Source organism: Glycine soja, chromosome 14 (genome assembly GCF_004193775.1).
Source record: "Glycine soja cultivar W05 chromosome 14, ASM419377v2, whole genome shotgun sequence".
Taxonomy (NCBI): Eukaryota; Viridiplantae; Streptophyta; class Magnoliopsida; order Fabales; family Fabaceae; genus Glycine; species Glycine soja.
In genome coordinates, this window is record NC_041015.1 from 20702006 (window position 1) to 20723830 (window position 21825).

General features: G+C 33.9%; 1 protein-coding gene across 2 annotated transcripts; it reads right to left on the bottom strand.

Moving 5' to 3' along the window:
• Positions 1–1749: 1749 nt before the first annotated feature.
• LOC114384971 (L-arabinokinase-like) lies at positions 1750–15482 on the bottom strand. Of its 2 annotated transcripts, XM_028344846.1 has the most exons (30): positions 15378–15482; positions 15161–15291; positions 14822–14929; positions 14319–14387; positions 14117–14200; positions 13410–13486; positions 12940–13006; positions 12285–12342; positions 12116–12183; positions 11971–12033; positions 10704–10757; positions 10501–10603; positions 10309–10418; positions 10098–10217; positions 8898–8954; positions 8589–8755; positions 8345–8486; positions 8052–8135; positions 7145–7270; positions 6807–6940; positions 6645–6726; positions 6301–6388; positions 5976–6019; positions 5778–5873; positions 5621–5697; positions 4323–4520; positions 3863–4028; positions 3332–3403; positions 2718–2921; positions 1750–2099 (listed from the first exon to the last, which is right to left on the bottom strand). In XM_028344846.1, exons 2-30 carry the CDS (start codon positions 15266–15268, stop codon positions 1890–1892), a joined length of 3036 nt encoding a protein of 1011 aa, XP_028200647.1. In that variant the 5' UTR covers positions 15269–15291; positions 15378–15482; the 3' UTR covers positions 1750–1889. The 2 variants fall into 2 exon arrangements, with proteins under 2 accessions (XP_028200647.1, XP_028200645.1); XM_028344844.1 differs by lacking the exon at positions 15378–15482 and having other exon boundaries at positions 15161–15331.
• Positions 15483–21825: the final 6343 nt, after the last annotated feature.

A 21825-nucleotide genomic window follows, 5' to 3' on the forward strand; every position in this document is an offset into this window, starting at 1 on the left:
TAAAAGAGAGAGAAGTGCCTAAGGGGCTGAACCTTTTTCTTCTTCACTTCCTCCCCTATTTATAGCAAAATAGGGGAGGTGCTTGCCGCCCAGCTCGCCCAGGCGAGCCAGGTTGCTTCCTCCAGAAGCAACAGCCTTCTGGAGGAATCTTCTGGAGGGCCCAAGTGGGCCTGGGTGCTATTTGCACCCCCATTTTTACTAAGTACACCCCCTCTGCTTTTTTTGGTGATTCTGTTTTCGTAAAGTTACGGAAACTTACGAATTTTGTAACGATACTTGTTTTCTTTCCGTAATGTTACGGAACCTTACAGATTACATAATCATCCCCTTTTTGACTTACGGAATGTTACGGAACCTCACTTAATTATGCAACGATGCTTCCATTTGATTTCCGGTGTGTCACAGAAACTTACGGATTGTGCATCATTATTTTTTTGGTTTTCCGGCATGTCCTGAAATTTCACAAATTGCCTAATGATGGGTGCCAAGCACCTCACAAGGACCAAAGAAAAGTCGTATGTCATCAAGCAAAGGTCCCCGGACGAAATTAGGGTATGACAATAGTGAAAGGAACATGCTCTTCATCTAGAGGAGTAGTAGAAAGCCCTACCCTCTCGCGAGATTGAGAGCTACCCTCACCGACATGGCACTGGTCTTCGTGGCATACCTCCTCCAACGAGGAATCACCTATTGGAATGACCTCCCATTCCACCAGGGTTTGATGTATGGAGCCCCTAGAATCGCTTCTACCCATGCCTACAGTAGAATTCAAAACAAAAGACATGGTGGAAAAGAGGAGTGTACCTTGATTACGATCGGAGGAAAGAAGAAATGCAAAGGCAAAATCGACAACTCTAGGTGCAACTAACACGACAACAAGTTGTAGAGAAATAATACAGAGGGAAATGAGGGAGTACTCAAGTGTGACAGTGACCAAAACCTAGCATACACCCCCATTTAAATATGGATGCAATCATTTAGTAACTAGTGGGAGTTGAACCAAAACCCTAAAAACCCGCGCCATGAAAAGATCCCCACTAAACTAGTAACACATCTTTAAGACGTGCCCTCTCACCGAGTGACACATGTCTAAAAGCGACGTGCGTGCATAACATGCGCCCACCCTGAAGAAAAATGAAACATCTCTCTTCAATGTGCACTTTAACTATCAGAAAGGGTAGAATTATCAAATACAGGGACCTCTTATGGAACACCTAACTTTAATTGCAGGGATGAAGAGCACGCTCACCCTAGAGAATTTAGGGGATACAATGCGAACAACGTTTGTCCAGGCTGGAAAGCTTGGCAAACGTGCAACTCTTAAACTTGTCAAGGTTACCACCCTCAATACTAGACAACCTTTTTTGCCAACAAGTTAGACTCAAAGCTTGGGGGACTTATGTACTGTCTAGGATTCACAAATTGATGTGGCAAGTGACGTGACATTAAAATATGCACGTCAACCCTGGTACAGGAACATGGATACCACTCGCTTAGCAACTGAGTCATTGGGCTAATAAGTTGTTAATATATTTGAACTTTAATGATAATGTCATTGTCCTCTTATCAAATTGCAGGTACCCACTTATTTCGTAGCAATGAATTATCTATAGGGTTGCTACGCTACTATAATAAGCTCAACAATCAAAGACCTTGGGCTCCCATCCGACTTTGTAAATAATTAGGTTCTACCTTCATTTTTCATTTATTCTCAACTCACTCACATAATAAAGTTCCATCCAACATAAATTGTAATAAAAAGTAATAAAATAAAGTGCTTTAAAAATGTTAATAATTGTTGAAATGGTTCAAAATTTAACCATACTATACATGTTCTGGGGAAAGACAACAAAGGTAGAACTCTTAAAGTGGTTAAATATAAGCCATGATTAACTATTATTCTTCATCGTGACTGCACCATCATCCTTGCTAGCGTTAGCCTTTTCTGAGGTGAGTGCACCATCATCCTTGATGGCGTTAGCCTTTTTTGGGGTAGCTCGACGACGTATTTTTAGGTACCCAAATTTTCCAGCACCGGGTGATGAACCTTCAAAAATGAAGGGCAAATAACCAGTAGCTTTCTTGTACCTATGTTGAACCTGCATCAAAATTTGATGTAAGATTTAGACTATTAGTATTTCATGAAGTCTCACTTAATAAGGCTTTGTTTTGAATAAGTTTTATACGAATGAGAAGGAAGGGAAGGAAAAAAACATAGTGGAAAAGAATGTTTCTTTCCCCATGATATTTTTGCATGCAACAAACTTTTCTACATTAATTCAATTAAAATGGTAAAAATTTATATAAAAATAAACTTTTGCCATAGAAATAACATCCCCTCTCATTTTGATAAAAAGTTGAGTTACATATGTTTTTAGTTCTTATAAATAGGGAAATGTTCACTTTTAATCCCTACAAAATTGTCTCCTTTTAATCCCTCATTTTTTGAAATGTTAGGTGTAGTCCTTGCCTTAACAAAAACTTGACTTGTTTTTGTCTCCCATTTTTGCAACTGGGGAGCATGCATGACACATTTCCAAAAATGAAGAACCAAAAGGAAACGATTTTTTACGTGGACTAAATGAACATTTCCCTATTTGCAAGGGTTACAAATATATTTAACCCTAAAAAAAATTTCCTTACCTGCCATCCAAAAGGGTATGAAGTATTCTTAGTTATAATAATCAATGTGTTAAATTTATAATAATAAAAAAAACCTCAAAAATGTGTTCACTGCTCTTGAGACAGTTTCTGCCAACTACACAAACTGTTCCACCAGAACCACCACCAGTTATCTTGGCTCCATATAATGTCCCACCTTCAGCTTTAGATGCTGCACTGTGCTGCAACTCTTGCACTAAGTTTACAAGCCTATCTGTTCCATCAGAGCCAAGTCCACAAGTACCGTAGCTGTGGTGGCACTGCAAAAGATAGTTAAACTCAATTACTGTTCACCTTTTATAGTTTGGTCTTCAATTCCAATACCAAAGTTTACGTTCAAAATAGAGGACAAGAAAATGAGTTCCTATCAAAGAAGTAATAAGTATATTAATTTTCATTTTAACTTGATTAACAATAAATAATATAGACATCTAACTAATTGTTCTAATCTTCCCGTTATATACATGTTAAACGTAAGTGAATGCTTAATCATGGACAATACAATTGTTCATAATATGCAAAAAATCATAGTTTCAAATACTAGAAGTAGGAACCAAAACCAATATTAACCAAGTGTTTATCCAAAATTATATTTCAGTTTCATTATAAATTTTGCAGCAGTGTACAAGAATTAGGACAGTAAGTTGATCAACTAAAGCTGAAGAAGTACCTGATATAGCAATTCTCCTAAGGCTGTAAGCTGATAGGTTGAAGCTGCAGATGTTAAAAGTGCTTTCAAGGTCTGCACACCATGACACCATATAATGGAGGAGAATTAATTAAAATTTCAAATATTCAAACCAGGACACATGAATATAATTGCTTCACGATAACAGGTTGCTACTGTGTCTGAAAAAATTGAGTTTTACGCAAGTCATTGTCTGCTATAAAATTTAGATTTTGCTTGACAAAACATTCAAACACACATTGTACCACATCCTTCGATCTACAAAATAATGAAAATATGATAGTTATTTGCCAAATATATACATGACTGCGTTGTAGAATCTTATACACTGGCCTGAGTACATAATTAAATGTAAAACAATACTATCTATATAATTTTTCTTAAGTATCAAATTACCACAGCAGTTTTACTGAGACTAATACATAATAATTGGGAAAAAGGATGCAACAATTAGAACAAATCATCAGTTATTCATATCCAATAACCAATTAAATTCTTTAATGAAGTACTAACCACGACTCGGAAATTTTCAAATATGGGATGCATTGTGGGAGCTCTAACTCCGTAAGTACGCTTCGGATCAATAGTAGTGACAGGATCATTATGATTTTGATATTGCTCCAAAAATGTCTCACCGACAATGGACTCAGGAATTGTCTTAGCGTAAAGAGTCACAAATCTGCAAATAAAAACGAATAATATGTTAACTTCAAGATTTAAGGGGTGGTACTATTATCTAAAAGGGCAAGTTGATGAAAAAATTGAAAACGTCAATATAATGTAAAGCATAATAATGATCCAAAAACATATAATGAGACCAATTTATCTTACTCCTACAAAATCATTGCATAAGTAATCAAAGGATGCTTCTTGTTTAAGTAATCAAAGTAGTTCTATATGCAGATGTCATTTATCTGCCATAATAATCCCCTCATGATAACCTATGTTAAGTAAAGGAGAAAAACGGACTCACCTATGAGGTGGCAAATTACATAAGTAATCTAAGGAGGTTTCTTGTTTAAGTAGTTCTATGTCATCTTGTTCCACTTCATCATAGTTCAACCCATTAGCAGCCCAACTCTCAGACAATTCCTCAGATGCCTTGGCCTTTATCATCTTCATACCCATAAAGGCGCCAATTCTAACAGAACCATAGTCTGCACCTCCAACACTGAAATAGACAACACATATGGTAGTTCGTGAACATATTGAAGAAGAATAAGGAGGACTAGAACATTATATTCTTGTTAAAGGATAGAACTATCCAAAAAGCTTAAGCAGTTAGGTTACAGATCATAAATTATTCTATATATCTAAGTGACACACTTTCATGAGAGTTACAAAAATCACAGAAACAGATAAAAAATGAAACAACCCTAACATGATTTACAAATTGAGCACGTACTTTCATTATATTATACACATACCACAACTTGGACACTAGTCGATAAAAATCTATATTAGATCTGAAACAAAACTTAAGCATAAAATTCTGATTCAAGATCTTCTAGTGATTAGTTGTACAAAATAAAGATAATAGATTTAAGGCATAAATATGTTTTTGATTCGTAATACTCAATTTTTGAGTTTTCTCCCTAATAAAGTTTTGCTATGCATTGAGTCCCTAATAAAACAACAATTTGATTTTGGTCCTCGATATTTTGTTTTAGTACCGACTAATTACAAATGAAAAAATTTATTAGGTATCAAAGATAAAATTTGCTAATTTAACAAAGGAGTAAAGAAAGTGTCAAGGACCAAAAACAAAATTGTTATTTTATTAGGACTCAACGTAAAGCAAAACTTTATTAGGGAGCAAACGCAAAAATCGAATGTTTATTAGGGATAAAAACATATTTAAGCCTGGATTTAATAAGTTATTAGGCCCCTGATTTTAGGTTAATTCCTTAAATTGATATAAGCTGTAGCCCATGGGTCCTATTGAATTTTTTTGGTTCATTAATAACTTTATTGTGTCTATGAACAGGATCTAATTATAAATTTATTAGTTTCAAATTGACAGATATTCTGGGTCTAAAGCTGTAGATATTAAAATTATATTGATTTGTTAAATCAAGAGAACATGTTTGTAGAGTACTAGTGTTCAGAAGTTACGTTTTTAATTTTTTATAGACTACAGTATAACATTGATTGCAGCCTTTTATTTTCTTGGAAAGTGGAATTATTAATTACAGGAAACCCAAACTGATTGCCACAAAGCAGAAAAAGATATATGCGAGAAATTATTGCAAATAATGATAGGCCACCAACCTGTGTCTTATTCCAGAATCAATTCCCCAGAAACGGATATGGCTGGGAATGTCAACAAGGCCAACAATCTCTGCAGGCTGCATCAATAATGAGCAGTACCATCATAGTGTCGAAAGAATAAGAAATATTGTTTTTGATAGCTTCTAATGATGCACACCTGGCAAATCATAGCAAGAAGTTTGTTGGCTTCACCACATGAAGAAGCCATCTGGTCCATGACACCGCATGGAGCGCCTACAATGTGGTTTTCCACCTGATGAAAATGATTGAATACATCAAGCGGACAATGCATCCTAGAGATAAAATTACAATCATATGAAATTAATATTCATAAGAGTACTGCATAAAGTCCAACCTTCTGGCAGAGTATGGCCAGATCCCTTGGGCTGATATTTAATCCTGAGTTACAAATATAGAAATTAATTTGATCAATGGACAAAAATTGAACCCATTTAAGCATTCAGTAAAGATAAAAAAGAATCAAGATCAGAAAAAAGAGAAGTTTCTCTTTTTGATATAGTGTAGAAAGAATAGTTGTTCAAAGAGATCTCCTTTGTGAAACAACTTGGTCTAGCAGAAGATTAATTGTACACCATAAGAAACAATAAAATGTCCAAAATCAATGAAAGAGTTTAAGATTATAGTTGTCGAAAAATGAACATAAGACAAAGCATGATTACCATGAGCAGCTGCAATAGCATACATACTAGCAACCTCCACAGATGCAGAAGATGATACGCCTTTTCCTTCTGGGACTGCAGATGAAACCTGCATATTTGTTTACAATGTCTACATCTTAGAATAAAAAAATATGGAGATAGAGTAAGGAGCACAATTATAGGCCACGACTAATGTTTCAACATGGCACTAAAAGAGCATGATCATCAAGAAATGAGTTGAAAGTGAAACTCATTGGCAATTACGTTATCAACGCCCATGGAAAATTCTCTAAGCATTCAGTATGATATTTTGTTTTGTTTGCTAAAATGAAGTATTTGTAACATAGGTAGAGAACAGGAGGTACCAGCATGCTGATACTGTCTTCAAATTGAACACCCATTTCAGTCATTAAGACCAAAACTGCCCCTGCAACATATGCTGCCCACCTGTGAAAGTTAATCATATTAGTCTGATAGAATGGCTGACATGCCTTATTCATATAAAATCATGCACAAGTGCTACCCACTTTTGGGAAGGATCTTGAGCAAAGTATTTCTTTGCTTTTTCATATGAGATTGGTTTGTCTTCTTCATCCATAAAATCAGATAAATCCATGTCAAATGTTGGGCCACGATTGCTCAATTCTGAGCCATATGATACCTGAAATGATCCAGATTCATTGAAAATACACAGTAAGAAAGTCTTATTATCGCTAAAACTGAAGGATACAGAGATATCCAAATAATGTTAAATTTTTATCATCAACATTATTCACTTCTCATGCTTCATTGTTACACAAACTCCAAGCCATACTTGTCAATGTTAACTGATAGAATATAGAAATTCACGTGTTCTCCAACATACGATTTGCAGGACAGCAGTTGGATTTCCCCCTTTGTCATTCTGTCGAGCCTCAGCATGTTTCCACAGCCTATGTTTACTTGGATGGTTTCTTTGTAAAGCAACATGACAGGCTTCTTTAATTGGCATCTAAAGAAGAGTGAAAGGAAAGAGAAGAAAAAGGCCAAAGTGAGTACTTGCTTAAAAATTTCATGAATAACCTTGTCAGTTCTGTAACATTTTCAGACTAGACCAATTGCATAGAAACATATGTCAATGTTTAGGACTGTACATCTCTGTTATTTTTAGAGATATAAAATTACAAGCCTCCCACCTATCAACTTAGACTTTTAACATAGTCGAAACTTGACATACTATCAACTGCCAATACTATCAACTTGACATGTAGTAGAGTGCATTTAGTACAGTGGTACAACGGCAGTAGAGGTATATACAAAAAATAATTACTATCAACTACCAATTGTATTTCAACAATTAGCATGGATTCTCTTTCAAATTTGAAAAGCTACAAAACATCCATTTTAGTAAGAATGCAAAAGAATGCTGCTCACTTTAGACCATTGTCAATCAATGCATATGTTCCCCTGGAAATGTTGCTTACTAGTGTCAGTACTCAGTAAGGTCATTATTGTATTTGATATATACATACTTCTCATTAAAACCCTCAAGTCTTGAAGTACTTATATCAAGTTAACAACACCTGATCCTATTTTAATTTATTTTAAAGGAGTAGAAACACATCATTTCCTTCTACCGCATGTATTAGTTGGATTCACTAAAACTAAATTTTAGAGCATCGAGTCCATAATAATGTATAAACATAAATGTCAAATCACGTGAAGAAGTTAATAGTTGAAACTATATGGATCAAATGCAATGAACCCCAAAACCCTTGGGAGATAGATTCAACCTGCAGGACAAGACTTCCAGAATAGTCAGCAATACCACCCATGACGTCCAACCTTCCAGGAGCTCTTGTTACAAATATTTCTTCCTGTCACATGAATAAAACAAAGTCAAAAGTGAAAGAACAAACAGGAAAAGAATAAGTATGTGAGTTTAATAGAAACTTTAGTGTAGTGTCATTGTAATGTGGTTTCTTCAGTGTTAATATCTTTAAAAGGATTGCTTGTATCAATTGAGAGCTGTTAGTCCAGAAGAAAGATTTTATAAAGAAATGATTTTCAAACAAATGATTAAGACCTCCCAGTTGAAGAGATTAGCCGCAGCCTTACGCTCCCGCCTAGTGTGCTTGTCCTGTAATTCAGATAGGTTCTGTAAGAATGCCACAGTATCTGGAAGTCCTTGAATATCTCCATGAAGAATGTCAAAGTTTTCAATGTCCCTAAAGAAAGAATATAAGGAAACAATAAAGAGGTAGTTACATTGTCTCTTATCAGGACACAACAAAGAAAAATATACCCCTGAAAAGTGAAGTGATACTCACAAGCTAAACGCAGATCTTCCATCATCCATAGGGGAACCAGGTGTTGAGCGGCCAAGTTGGTTTTCAGCAGTTGCATACCATTCTGGGATTGTAATATCTCGACCAGGGGCCCTTTGGAGTTGATACCCAAGAACTATGGCATCACGCAATCTTCTTGCTCCACTAAGCTAGATATTATAAAGTCAAAATTGAAATGAAAATCCAAATTTTATTACTTTCCCTATATCTTCATGAAACTGAAGTGACCAGGAGCTTGAAAAAATTAACAAAAGCCAGCACTGCAAAAAATTGCATTCCAAAGTCATTTACCTTATCTGATGCATAACTTTTTCCAAAAGCCGTCTCCTGCAGGATGTGGGCTGCCACCTACATTTTCAAATTTTTATGAAAAAAACTATCAATTCTTTTGGAATAATCGAAGACTTCAATGATGACATAGAACTACATAATCAAGGTGGGGAAAGCAACAACCTTGGAAGAATTTTAATACTCAGATCATCACTAATTGGTAGATGATTACCATCCAATTAAAACAAACATTTTAATGTTTCAGTTAAATTACAAAGACAGCTGATGGGGTTGGAAAATCCATCCCAAACAATAAAATTACCGGCAGTGACAATGTTGGGTTAAATATTCTATTGGGGATTACAAACCTAATTGGCATCAACCAGTATCACTGACAAATCCAAACATAGAACCCAAAAGAATGTGAATGACAGATGCATTCCGCAAAATTCTGCATTATATATCTATGGGCTAGATTATGCGTGTGTGTGTGTGTGTGTGTGTATGAGCAGAAGAACTGGCCATCAAATATCAAGATCTTTCCCAGTTAGTCAATTTAAGGTCACTTTCTACAACATTTACACAGATTATTCATTGATTCATCAAATACATAAAATACTAACTATTAAGCAGGAAGCAATTAATACCTCAAGCAATACAGGCAAAAGAACAGTAAAGGCTTTTATGGAGTTGCAGGTATTTAGACAGGAAAAAATGTATTTAACTAATTAATTAAAATTTAAAGGTACATTGCTTGTGACAATCCCAAAGGAGGACCATAAGAATTGGTCTATATAAGCTACACTACAACTGGGTCCTAGATCAGATATGCATGGCTCAGCTTATTTTGGCTCTGTATCTCCAATGTAAACTCTGTTTGCTCACTGGAGATTCCTTTATACTTTGGCAGAACAAAGTAAATGTTGCCTCATAAATCGCATTTCCCTTTTAAAGGGAGATTCAATTCACTGTTCAAACAGATACTTCATGGTCATGAGATAACGAATATCGAAGGTTAAAAATTTCTATTCCTAAAGTAATTTAGACATGAGTCCACCATCCCCTACTCTTATCACTGACCTTCCATTTCTTTATTCCACAGCAATTCTTAAGAGTTAAAGAAAAGAACAACAAACAAGAATTTATGAAGTTACAGAAATAAACCTAATTGCGCAGGTAATAGTTTTTGAAGAGTCAATTACTAAAAAAAAAAGAGGGTACCTCACCACCATTAATGCCTGCTTCATAGCAGGGTTTCAAACTTATTGCACGTTCAAGATAAGGTCTCCAGTGACCAGTCAGTAAATCCCTTCTAATCATTTCAACACCACCTTGATAAAACTAAAAAAATAAGATAATTACTTGAAAGGCACTCAAAAACAAAAAATATTGAAGACAAAAAAAACTAACATGGAGAAAGTCAATAGAATACCTCAAGCATATTTCTCAAAAAAGGTTCTTCATTGAAATAGTCTCTACGTACAAAGACAAAAGGACACTTGTATGCCAAGGCCTCGCTAACAGTGCCATATCCAATTTTTCCTAAAATAACAAACAGCAATTAGTATAACTATTTCATTTAATCCAGCTTTGCAAGTTGCAGCTATTCAAGCTTCATACTGACCAAGCATACAGTCAGATGCCGCAATAATGTCCGGCGTATATGCATCTTTAGCAAGTTTTACAAAGTTAGACGGAAGGTCTGCAGTCTCTGAAGCACCACAAACCTGGAGCATAAAACTAAGACATCACCAAATAATGCACAAGTACAATAAACGAACATTTTAAATGAGACAATGATACATAGCAGAGTGGTTGAAGAAGTACCAGGCACAACCAGCCAGGTGGTAAGAATTCCTCCTTTAGCTTCAATTCTGATGGCTGGAGACAATACATAATAGAGGCAGGCAGAAGTCAGATGATGGGAGTGATTCTGTTTAGAGTCATTAGTAGAGCTCCATGGCATAAAATCCAGAAAAGTGTAAAACTTGCAAGTATATGGTCAATAGATGATCGAAGAACAATAACAAATTAGTATTGACAATAAGAAATCCTGTAAAATATCTTTATAGGAACTGTAGACTTTATTATGAATTTGTGTGACTACCAGAAATTATAATTAGAACAATACATTAATATATGCATAGCTGATATTACAGAATATGAAGGACTACCACACAGTTATACCAAGAAAATTATTAATTACAAGAGGAAATAATCAGCACATTATTATAGGTTATAACATACATAAGTGATAGAGTGGTACATAATACAAATTATTACACATGTGCTTTAAATCAGTTAATTCAAATAAGTTTTTAGTAGAGTTAGTTCTCAACAAGGTATCAAAGCCTGTATGGCCACTTAGTCAGGAATTTCCTTTAAATGAAGTTGAATTTCCTTACACAGTAAAATGGCCACGTGCATTGTCCTCCCTTTAATCCCAAAGGGCTCTTATGTATGAGGAGGTATGTTAGAGATATGAAATCATCAATAGTCTTTCACAAAACAGACTAATCATTCATAGTCTTTCACATAACAGACTAACCTTCGTGGAGAGTTTGTTGACACAAGTTATCAATGTGTGGGAAACAGTGCAAGTGAGTATGGATGGATTTTATTTTTGCGACGTGGGCTGCTTAACTGATGTAGGGTGCAAAAGGATTAACAAGATGGAGTCTTAAACACTTAAAAAAAAAGCATAATGTCAACAGTGGCCAGAATTGAACATAATATATCAGCAGATTATAATCATCAGATTTTAATTGAAATATATTATGGCAAGATGGTGATGGTAAGAGAAGATAATTGTGGAAAAACTAGAAGAATAACAATAGAAATGGGTGCAGCACAGGGTTTTGCCTTTGGTACTAGAGATAATAAAAGCACCTCACTCAACCAAAATATATTCATTGCAGAGTTGCAGCAATCCACATTTCAAGTAAATGAACAATACAATAATGAGCGCAAAGAGACAAAAGAGTGCAAGCATTTGTTACAAGCCATTCCCCTCACCCCCGCACCCCACCCATACAAAAAAGAACTATCGAGGTTTGGTCTTTAAAAGAGTAAAAGAGGATATCTAGGTAATCACCTGCCCACCAAAGTTGAGAATAACTAGCTTCACATCATCAGTTACCCCAAGTTCCTTCTTAACCTTCAACAAGGAAAATCACAAGCCTGGATTAGGAGATAAATCATGCTATCAAATAAACCCACAGAGGTTTGTAAGGTAGTACCTCTTTTGCAGATTTGTGCAACCTCCTCACTACCAGAGGGACGTCAATAACATCACGAAAAGCAGGCACTGCAAATATTAGAGATGCCAAATTCTAATTATCCATTCCCATCATCAGATTTTGGTGGATGTTAGGTTATTGTCATGAAATTGTATAAAAATTGACTTACTTGGGCAATATCCCGGGAGACGGATAAGGAACTCGCAATGAGAATAGTCCTCAGCTATCTGTATCAGTGTATATCCAACTACACTTGTTTATCATTTTCAAGCACAAAGCATAGCAAGTGGAAGAAGACAATTCCAGTTTAAAAGTTTTACTTCCATTTAGCCTATTTTTATGTTTCACAATTATTGTTAGAAACAGGCTAAGACATATACCTAGCCAAAGTGGGGCATCTTAACAATTATTGCATTAGCTTTACAAAGTAAGCATAGATGACATCCAAATATTCTGATTAATTTGAGTTTTGTTTGAAAATTTCAAATTTTGATCAAGGCAAAGTAGAAAATAGTTTTCAACATTAACTTGTGAGAGATATTTACTAATTACGAATACATTCAAGAAATGTGGAGGAAATGCAGAAAGGCAGCATCAATTTATTTGTGAATTCTGTCATGTTCTTCTTCAACCTTGATAGCTGAGGCATACTAAAAATTAAGTAAAATATAGATACATCACAAGTTTTATACAAATGACTAAAATGCTGAGCATAAAAAATCCAAAACCTTGGACAAAGAAAAAATCAGCAACTTTTAATATTTCTTTCAAGGAACAAACATATGGGACAAGATAACTTCCTATATGAAGAAGATTGGTGTCACCTGCCAAACTATTGAACGATGATGAAGTCCAGCAGCCATGACATACTCTGCATAGATGAAGTCCCAACTGAAATCACAAAGATATGCAACAAGGGTAATTATGGGTTCTGAACAAAAACAAACACTCTTGGACATCCATTTATATTTAGAGTTTCGATTACTATACAGTACAGACTAGTTTAGGCAATAATAAACTAGAAAGTATATCTATATCCCCAAAAGCAACTTCAAATTGATACCTGGCATGCATTTGTAAAACTAAAATGATGAAAATACCTTAAACTGTGAGTCTGAGATGAATGAATACATAAAATTCATGAAAATATTTGTCTGTTAAATTTTCTATCACAATGACAACATTGGAGAAAAGCTCATATGCTTCTTATATAATGGTTTTTGCTTAACCAATTACTGTAAGTAACTACAGAAAATAGCATTAAGAAGCTAAAATGGCAGTCTACATAAGTTACCTGAAATTGGTCACACAAACAGAGCGAATGCCAGCATCTGCGGCTGCTCGACAAGCAACTGGGACAACATCGGAGATCTGTTTTCTAATATTAGCTTTACAAGGATCCATCAAATATAATATAGAAGTCTTTTATTTTTGTGAAATAAAATCATTTTCTTTAAAAAAACATTTTTAAGATATTTTATGTTTTCAGATAAACTTTTGGGGAGAAAAAGGCAGAGTATGAAAATAATCAGATTTCAAATTCTTTTTGTTTAGAAGATGATAGGAATATCTTTTTGAAATATTCACGTGTATAAAAAAGAGAGAAAGTAGTGAGAAAGAAAAATAAACTGTTTTGCAGAAGAAGAAAAAATTATTATTGAATTTTAAAAATTATAAGTCTTAATCATATATGTTTTTTGAGAGGGGCAGGTGCTTAGTGTCTTTTATTGTAATTTTTTTTAAGGAAAAAGTACTTTCATACTGACAAATCCAAACAACCTGAAAATTACCTTTTTCAAAAGCCCAAACAAATGTGTTGAAGTTATTCTAAGAAGAAATCAAATTCATAATATAGTTTTGTCCCTGGTGGTCAGCTCTTGCTCATAAGTAAAAATAGTTTCCCCGAAATTCATCTTTTATAAGTCCAAACATTATGAATTACTTATCAGTTTCTCTTTTGACTTTTGTTTCCAATCAAAAAGAGAAGAACAATTCATGTACCACTAAGTCAGCTTTGACAGAGTTCAGCCACTCGGTTTCTTGAGCCAAGATTTGAGCACGGGGCTTTACTGCCGTTTCAGAATACTAACACAACCACAAACAAAACAAAGGATAAGCAACAGAAAAAAACAACATAAAAGCTTCTACTTCAATGCACTGCAGCTATAAATAATCCAAAACGCAAGCAAGGGCATTGCCATACCTTCTCCAAAGAGGCAAGACGATCAACAGTCAAAGCATCAGCCTGAACAGCTCCACAGTCCAAAAGCACCTGTTTTACACAAATGGATAAACATGTGCTTTTAAAGCAGCCTCTTTAAAGCATTGTACTCATAGCCATATACACACTGAAGTACAGCTCCAAGGGGTACAAATTCTCACATACAGATCATTGGATCATTGTGATCCCAATTGCGACAAACAGTTGCCAGCTGTCGCAATTGAGATCATGTCGTGACACTGTTAAAAAAGCAATTTCACTGAAAATCTTAATCACCAGGACTAAGTTCAACATTTTTTTATTGCACATGACAAAGCTGCACTTTTTCATCAAAAGCATGAAGCTTTTCACAAGCTATTATTTCTTCCTTAATAATCATATCAATCGTTGACTAGAATATGAACACTGCCCCTTTTGGATAGCATTTCAAAGAGACTTTAAAAGTCAATTAAATAAAAACCGAACCACTAAATAAATAAACTCACTTTACGAATGATTAGGCGAGGAGACTGTATTTCGGAGGTGAAAACGAAATCAGGAGCACCAGTGACCACATGCACATCATGCCCCGCAAGAATCAAATGCCGCACCACCTACGCATTCATTCCAAATTAAAATTCACATCACATAACAAGAAAAAAAATCCCCACAAAACAGACACACTTTGAAAAATTCAAAAAAAAAATATCAGATGATCAAGGCCAAAACTGAAAACCCAGAAACAAAATTCAATTTTGAAATAGAATGCGTGATCAAGCACCCCATTTGGCCAAAAATGACGCGAAAACGAAAAAGGATATGAATTGGGAGAGAGACAGAGAGACCTCAGTGACTCGAGTGGCATGGCCAAAACCATGACCAGTGACGTAATACGCAAAGACGAGGTGCTTTGTGGAAGCGGAGACTCCATCACTCTCTTGCTCAATCCTCATTTTGCAGTGGAATGGATCAACTCCTATCAAAGTTTCCAACACAAGAATGATATTATGATGATGTTTGTTAGGATGATAAATTTATGTATTTATTATCTATTGTCCATACCCGGGATGATGATGTATGTTAGGATGCTAAATGACCATTTTGGATATAAAAAAATGTGATAATTTTGTTGTCGCGAAGTTTGTGAAATTTTGAATAATAAGGATCGATTCTTAGAAAATATATATATAATTTCTCTTCTAAGAAACGACAAAAAGTCAACATACACAAAGATTATAATTTAATCTTATGTTTTATGTATTTATATTTATTGTTATTAAATATGGACAATGGAGAGAGAGTTCTAATTCTAGTTCCAACAGGGAGAACTGATGAAGATAAGTTCATGATGATGCTGCTGAAGAGGAGAGGGATAGGGATGCGTGATAAGAGGGAGTTCAGTTGCGTCCAAAATTTGTTCAACTTGGATATGTCGATGATATACGGCAATAAGTTTGTTAGGCGTTTGTTTCATTAATCATTGCAGTTCGAAATTGGATGTGAAAAGTGTTTGTTGAGTTTTTGGTGTTGAGAACAGTGCCAAGGGATGAGGAATATCCTTATTTTCTTGATACGATGATGGCCAATTTTGTCATTGACAACAACTTAAAAGCCACTTTGTGGGGGGAACAATGCCACTAGCTACGATGATTCACGGAGAAAAATTACTTTGAAAATTCTCTTTTTATATGCTAGAAGTTAAGAGACTATCTACAGAATAAAAAAAAAAGTTATGAGACATTAACAATATTTAAATAATGTTTTGGTCCTGTAAAATAGGATGTCAAATTATAATGTTATTTTTTTGTTCAAGTTAGGTAAAATAATTAGATTAGGTAACAATTTTTTTAAAAAAATATTTAAGACAATTGTATATTCAATACTCAAACTTAAAATCTTTGATTAAAATATTTGATTCAGTTAAAATAATCACATGTTAATTGATCTAGGCATTTGTTGCTTTAAACCAAAAATATATAAATCTTTAGAGAACTAAAATTAAAATAAAAATTTTAAATGACTAAAAAATAGTATTCTATGTGAGACCTAAAGGTTATTTATGCCTAAATGTATTATTATTTTATATTGAATTGTGTGTTTAAATTAATACTATGATTTATTATATTTTTTTTCAAAATAAAGATGATGTTATAATTTTACTCCTGCCATGAGAGGATCCTTTCTCCTGTAATTATCACTCAGTTAGCGATCGTGAAAGACCGCGTTGCTTAAATCTAAAGCACATGAACTTAAAGTTGTCCATCCAATGAACCTTTTAAAGTAGTAGTTGATTATTATGTACTAAATTGTGGGGTATATTAAATTGATTGTGTATTAAATTGGGGGGGCATATGTTCACCGAATAAGATATGTGAGGTACATAATAATTGTACATTTTTTTGTGAAGATATAATAATTGCACATGAATGTGTAAATTCTCCTCATATATCTACCCAAAAACAATATTCTCTAAATATTATTCTTTACATAAATTTCATTGCCAATGGTAAACCGATTCATCACTTTGATTAATAGTTATACATCGTTATCCTTTTTATCATTTATATATAGTTTTTTTTTTTGTTATGCATGCTTGATTATCTTTTGATTTACTAACAAATAATTGGTTTAAGTGGTATTGAACCCAATCTTCTTGAACAAGGTCTTAATTCGAGTATTGTAGATTAAAAAAAATGTGATTGGAAGGAGAATTCATTAAAGGTGTTCAGACAAATTTACTGATGAAGATAAGTCATCAGCATATCATATGAGTATAGATGTAACATGTTCCTCAATAAGAAAACTTGTTTTAATAAAAATATTTAGGAAAGTAAGTTTATATTTGATTAACAAAATCTGTCAAACGTGTTTTGACATCTAAGAACCCTTTTATATATGTCTTTATAAATTTTGAACATCTAGTTGTTGTCATCCCAGCAAAAAGAAGTCTCTCAAATAAGCTAGTGGCCAACATTGACGATGGTTACGGAGCAACTTAACATGGTTATTGTTGCTTAGACCAAATTGTGGAACAAACCATTTCCATTTTTTAAAAAAAAAACATCTACACGGGCTAAACGGTACAACCTATGAAACTCAAATTTGAACTGATTATATCTTGAACCTAATGAGAAAGAAAACCAACTTGATAACTTTGCCGCAATATGCTATATGCAAAATGCTTGTTTTGTGTTTGAAAATTCTTTTCCAATAGTTTCTTTAAGTGCAAGATTTTAATCTATAATAATTGTTTGCGAATATTTTCCATTGACAAAACAGAGAAAATTCTGAAAACAACAAGGAAAATATGAAAAACGAAAAACTTGGTAAAATCTTGAAGTAAAAATATTGAATAATAAAAAAAATCAAGTAAATATAAATTTACCTTTAAAGCCCATGTGAATGAAGAAATCTTGTCATATCGCAAAAGAACACAATCATAGAAAATTGAATTTCCATAATTATCAACCCCAACCCATGATCTAAGTGGCATGTCATAACAATTGATTCAATATGTGGAATCAAAAACAACATCACCAAAAGCTTCATATGTCATATGCTATAATTGAGTCACAAAATGACCAAATAATATACTCTAATTTGTTACTTTCATCTATAGTGAAATCATACTTGAAGACATAAACTATATCTTTCAAACTTTTGCACTATATCTTTCAAACTTTTGCACACTCTTAAGACATTTGAAGCATTATTGTCTTTACCAATACCACTTTGAGATTGAATAAAATTTCTAATATATTTTTCCAAAAAAAGGTAGATTACCTGGATCTATTCCTTTTATAACTAAAGCACTTTCATTATGAGACTTATAGAGCAGCCATCTTTTGACAGTAGTGGTATGCGATTTTGATCAATCACCAAGATGTTAAGATAAGAAGTAAGAATTTGAACCTTTTTATCATCTAGTAACTCATGGTTATGACAATTACTAAAATCACCCACTTTTCCTCAAAGCCAATTGTTCTTCTAGTAACCAACACTTTTGTGCCACAATTGCATCTGAAAGTTTTTTCTTTCCTTTGGCTTTCATCTTCATCAACTTTGTGTTGTTTACTAGTACCAACACAATGGCAAACAAATTCCCTTTTATAAATATTCAATGGATTCTCTTTAGACTGATTCTTACTAGATTTGTAAACACGAGGAATCCAATCATCAATTCTATTGGCTGGACAAAGGTTCAACTTGTGGTTCTTCAAAGGAATTTATATCTCTATCATCTTCACATATAGCACTATAATCTCGAAGAAGTTCTAAGGGACAATAACCAGAAACATTTACCACTTCAAATGTCATATTAATCTTAGTTCAAATTTGATTAGTTCATATTTAAGAAAAAAAAATGTTTGTTAGCAACTAAATATGAAGAAGTTCACTCATTCCAAATTGTCTAGCATCTAAAACATTAAAGACCATAATTTATACAAAGTAATTTATGCAATCCAGCACCAAAAAAAAAAAAAGAAAAACAAGAGATGGAAGTTATCAAAACATATAAATACCACAAGGAAGCAAACACACTACAAACTATAAAGAAAAGAAGAGAAAAACATAGTTATGTTTGAATGGTAACCTGATAAAAAAGTGAAACATGCATGAATGGAAGAGTTCAATAATAACTCAACTTTTGGTAAGCTTGAAATAAAATTAGAACATGTTTTTTATGCATAAAATATGTAGGACTCGCACAAGGACAACACAGTAGCAACAGTGGGCTAGTGGTTATGATTACAAAGAAGATTTAAATATTTTTATAGTTTTGGTTTTTAGAAGAAAACAAATAAACTAATGCAAAGAGAGATTTGAGCAATGATACGAGTGACTAGGGGTTATGATTCACTAGTGACAATTTTTCTCAATCCCAATCCTATTGAAATTTCTTCTTCAATTAATTGTCGATTTCTAAAATCAATCAAAGCCTATGATCAAGGTTAGAGGATGTTCTTTACCCTAAATCAATACCCCAATGATCGTCGGCCTATCAATTTAAGTCAAAGGATATAATCAATTCTAGGGATGATCAACTAGAGATTAACTAATCTATTGAAGATTACCCTAATAGTTTGATCATACAATTTGGCATAAAACATTTTTTACCTAGATCCACCAATTACATGCAAATGATCACTACTATGCAATCAATTAAGTATTAGAATGGTCATTCCGAATAAACAATAAAGATAAGAAAGATAATTAATTACCATAAAACAGTGAGGAATTCCATAAAAAATAGGGAGAAAGGTACAAGTGGATAATTACATTATAACCCCCAGACTAGGGGGACTAGCTGCTTATGATCAAAGCAAAACTAAAAATCCTATACAAAATAGTCATAAACATACCAATAAGGCAGGAACGATGATTACGATCTGTCCTCATGGTGTTGTCCCTGGTTCACAACTCTCAAAGTCCTCAAGGTTCTCTCAAATACGTAAAAAGATAAAAGTGAACAAAAGATTATTGTTTTCACAAAGTCTAAAAACATATATATAACTTGCTAAAGATATTAGTTCGGAAAGGCGCACTACTTCCGTGGTAAAATCTACCACGACTGTGGTCAGAAGTGACATGAAACTTTGGATGTGGTGGATTGACTATGACCCTCATCATTGACCATAATCTTCATGAATTGATCACGAGCATGGTGAATTTACCATGATTATTGTTAGATTGTTGATGCTATTTTGGAAGGCTATTGTCATCTTATTGTGGTCGTGCTACTTACCACGACCATGATCAAGTGTAGAGTTTTCAAATTTTCATAAAATCATAAAATTTCCAAGTCTTTCATTCATTTGAGTGGCTATACTTCTACGATACAAAACTAGTGTTCAAATGTAACATCCCATTTTTCGTAAGCTAATTTAAAAAGAATTTTTATTTATAAATAAATAGAGTTTTAGAAAAAATGATGAGATTTTATAAATAAATAAATAAATAAGGAGATATAATTATTAATTAAAATAATGGTTTGAGAGAAAATAAAAGGGGTATTTTATTTATTTGTTCGATAGAGAATAAAATAGAGTTTGTTTTTATAAAATAATAAATAAATAGACTAAACCTAGCTATGAATAGCATTAGGTCAGTTTTCACGCCTCTTCTTTCCCTCATTTTCGTTTTTCCCCTTCTCCTCTCAAAACCCTCTTTTTTCCCCCAGACCACCAAACCTATCTCAAAAAAATGACGATCTCAGACTCATTCACCGTTGAATCGTCATTAAATTTAAGCAACACGTTTGCAACTCAATTCCGAACATTCTCACCATTGGGAATTATGAAATGATGTCGGAGATAAGAGAAATATTGTTCGCATCGTGACTTTTTCTTTTCCCGCAGAAACCGATAGCTGTCTCAGTAAAACTATGATCCTGGATTCGATAACCGTTGGATTTTCACAAAAGTTTGATATGTTGTTAGAACTTCAATTTCACACACCTTCACCGTTGGGATTTTCGAGATAATAATTGTGGAGGGAGAAAAAGGAATCGCATGAAGACAGTACAAATGAAGGTTTCAATCTAGCTCTTCTCCGTCTCTTTGACGTTTGGGAACTCTATCAGAGCAGTCGGAGGAAAAACTGAAGGAATCTCAGGAAAACGTTAGAGATACCGCTATCGCTGTCGGAAGACACATGAGTCCGCTTAGAGGTAAGGGATGAGTTATTCACAATTGGGGGTTAGTGAGAACATGTGTAGGGATCCTTAGAGGATTAAATTAGAGTTTTATTTTGGGATGTTTATTAAATTGCAATTTTTCCTTTATGATTATAAATAAAATATTGATGTTCTAATGAGAATTGCTTGATAAATTGTGCTCTTGATATTTGTATATTTTGACCTATGATTTTGATATAATTGTGTAATATTATTTGAGGGGTTTTACTCCCCAGGTTGTGATAGTCTTTTATATAAATTGTTATATTGAGGATATGAAATGATGATTCAAATTGTGAGTATGTGGTGAATTGAACATGTGATGAATGATGGAATACACGTATATTGAGATGTGTATTATGTTGTGAGCTGTGAATTGTACAATCACACAACTGTAAGACCCTTTAAGGGCGACGAGTTTTGCGCGATGGGTATTGTGATGGGATCCATTGTGGGAACCCGAAGAGTTTAATCACAAGCGTGACGAGTTAAAATGATTTTGAAAATAATTGAGTAGTTGTGTGTATTGCATAGTTCATAGGTAAAGTGTGTGATTCATGAAGTGTGATGACATGTTAAATTCAGATTATACCATTGTGATTGAGATTGAGTGTATGTGATAAATTGACTATGTACGTGATTGTGATGTTGTTTGCATCGAGTTATGAACTATGAATCGTACAATCACACGACTTTAAGACCCTTTAAGGACGGTGAGTTAATTATAAGACCCTTTAAGGGCGATGAGTTAATTATAAGACCCTTTAAGGGCGGTGAGTTAATGCTAAGACCCTTTAAGGGTGACGAGTTAAAACTATTTTGAGAACAATTGGG

What these genes read in the sequence shown, in the direction of transcription:
- LOC114384971 (XM_028344846.1), bottom strand. Translation starts at nt 15,268, where the DNA reads ATGAGGATTGAGCAAGAGAGTGATGGAGTCTCCGCTTCCACAAAGCAC. An exon ending in CAACTGCTGTCCTGCAAATC is followed by an intron (nt 6,941 to 7,144) that starts GTATGTTGGAGA and finishes GGATCATTTCAG; the next exon opens with GTATCATATGGCTCAGAATT. An exon ending in TTGAAAATTTCCGAGTCGTG is followed by an intron (nt 3,404 to 3,862) that starts GTTAGTACTTCA and finishes CATGGTGTGCAG; the next exon opens with ACCTTGAAAGCACTTTTAAC.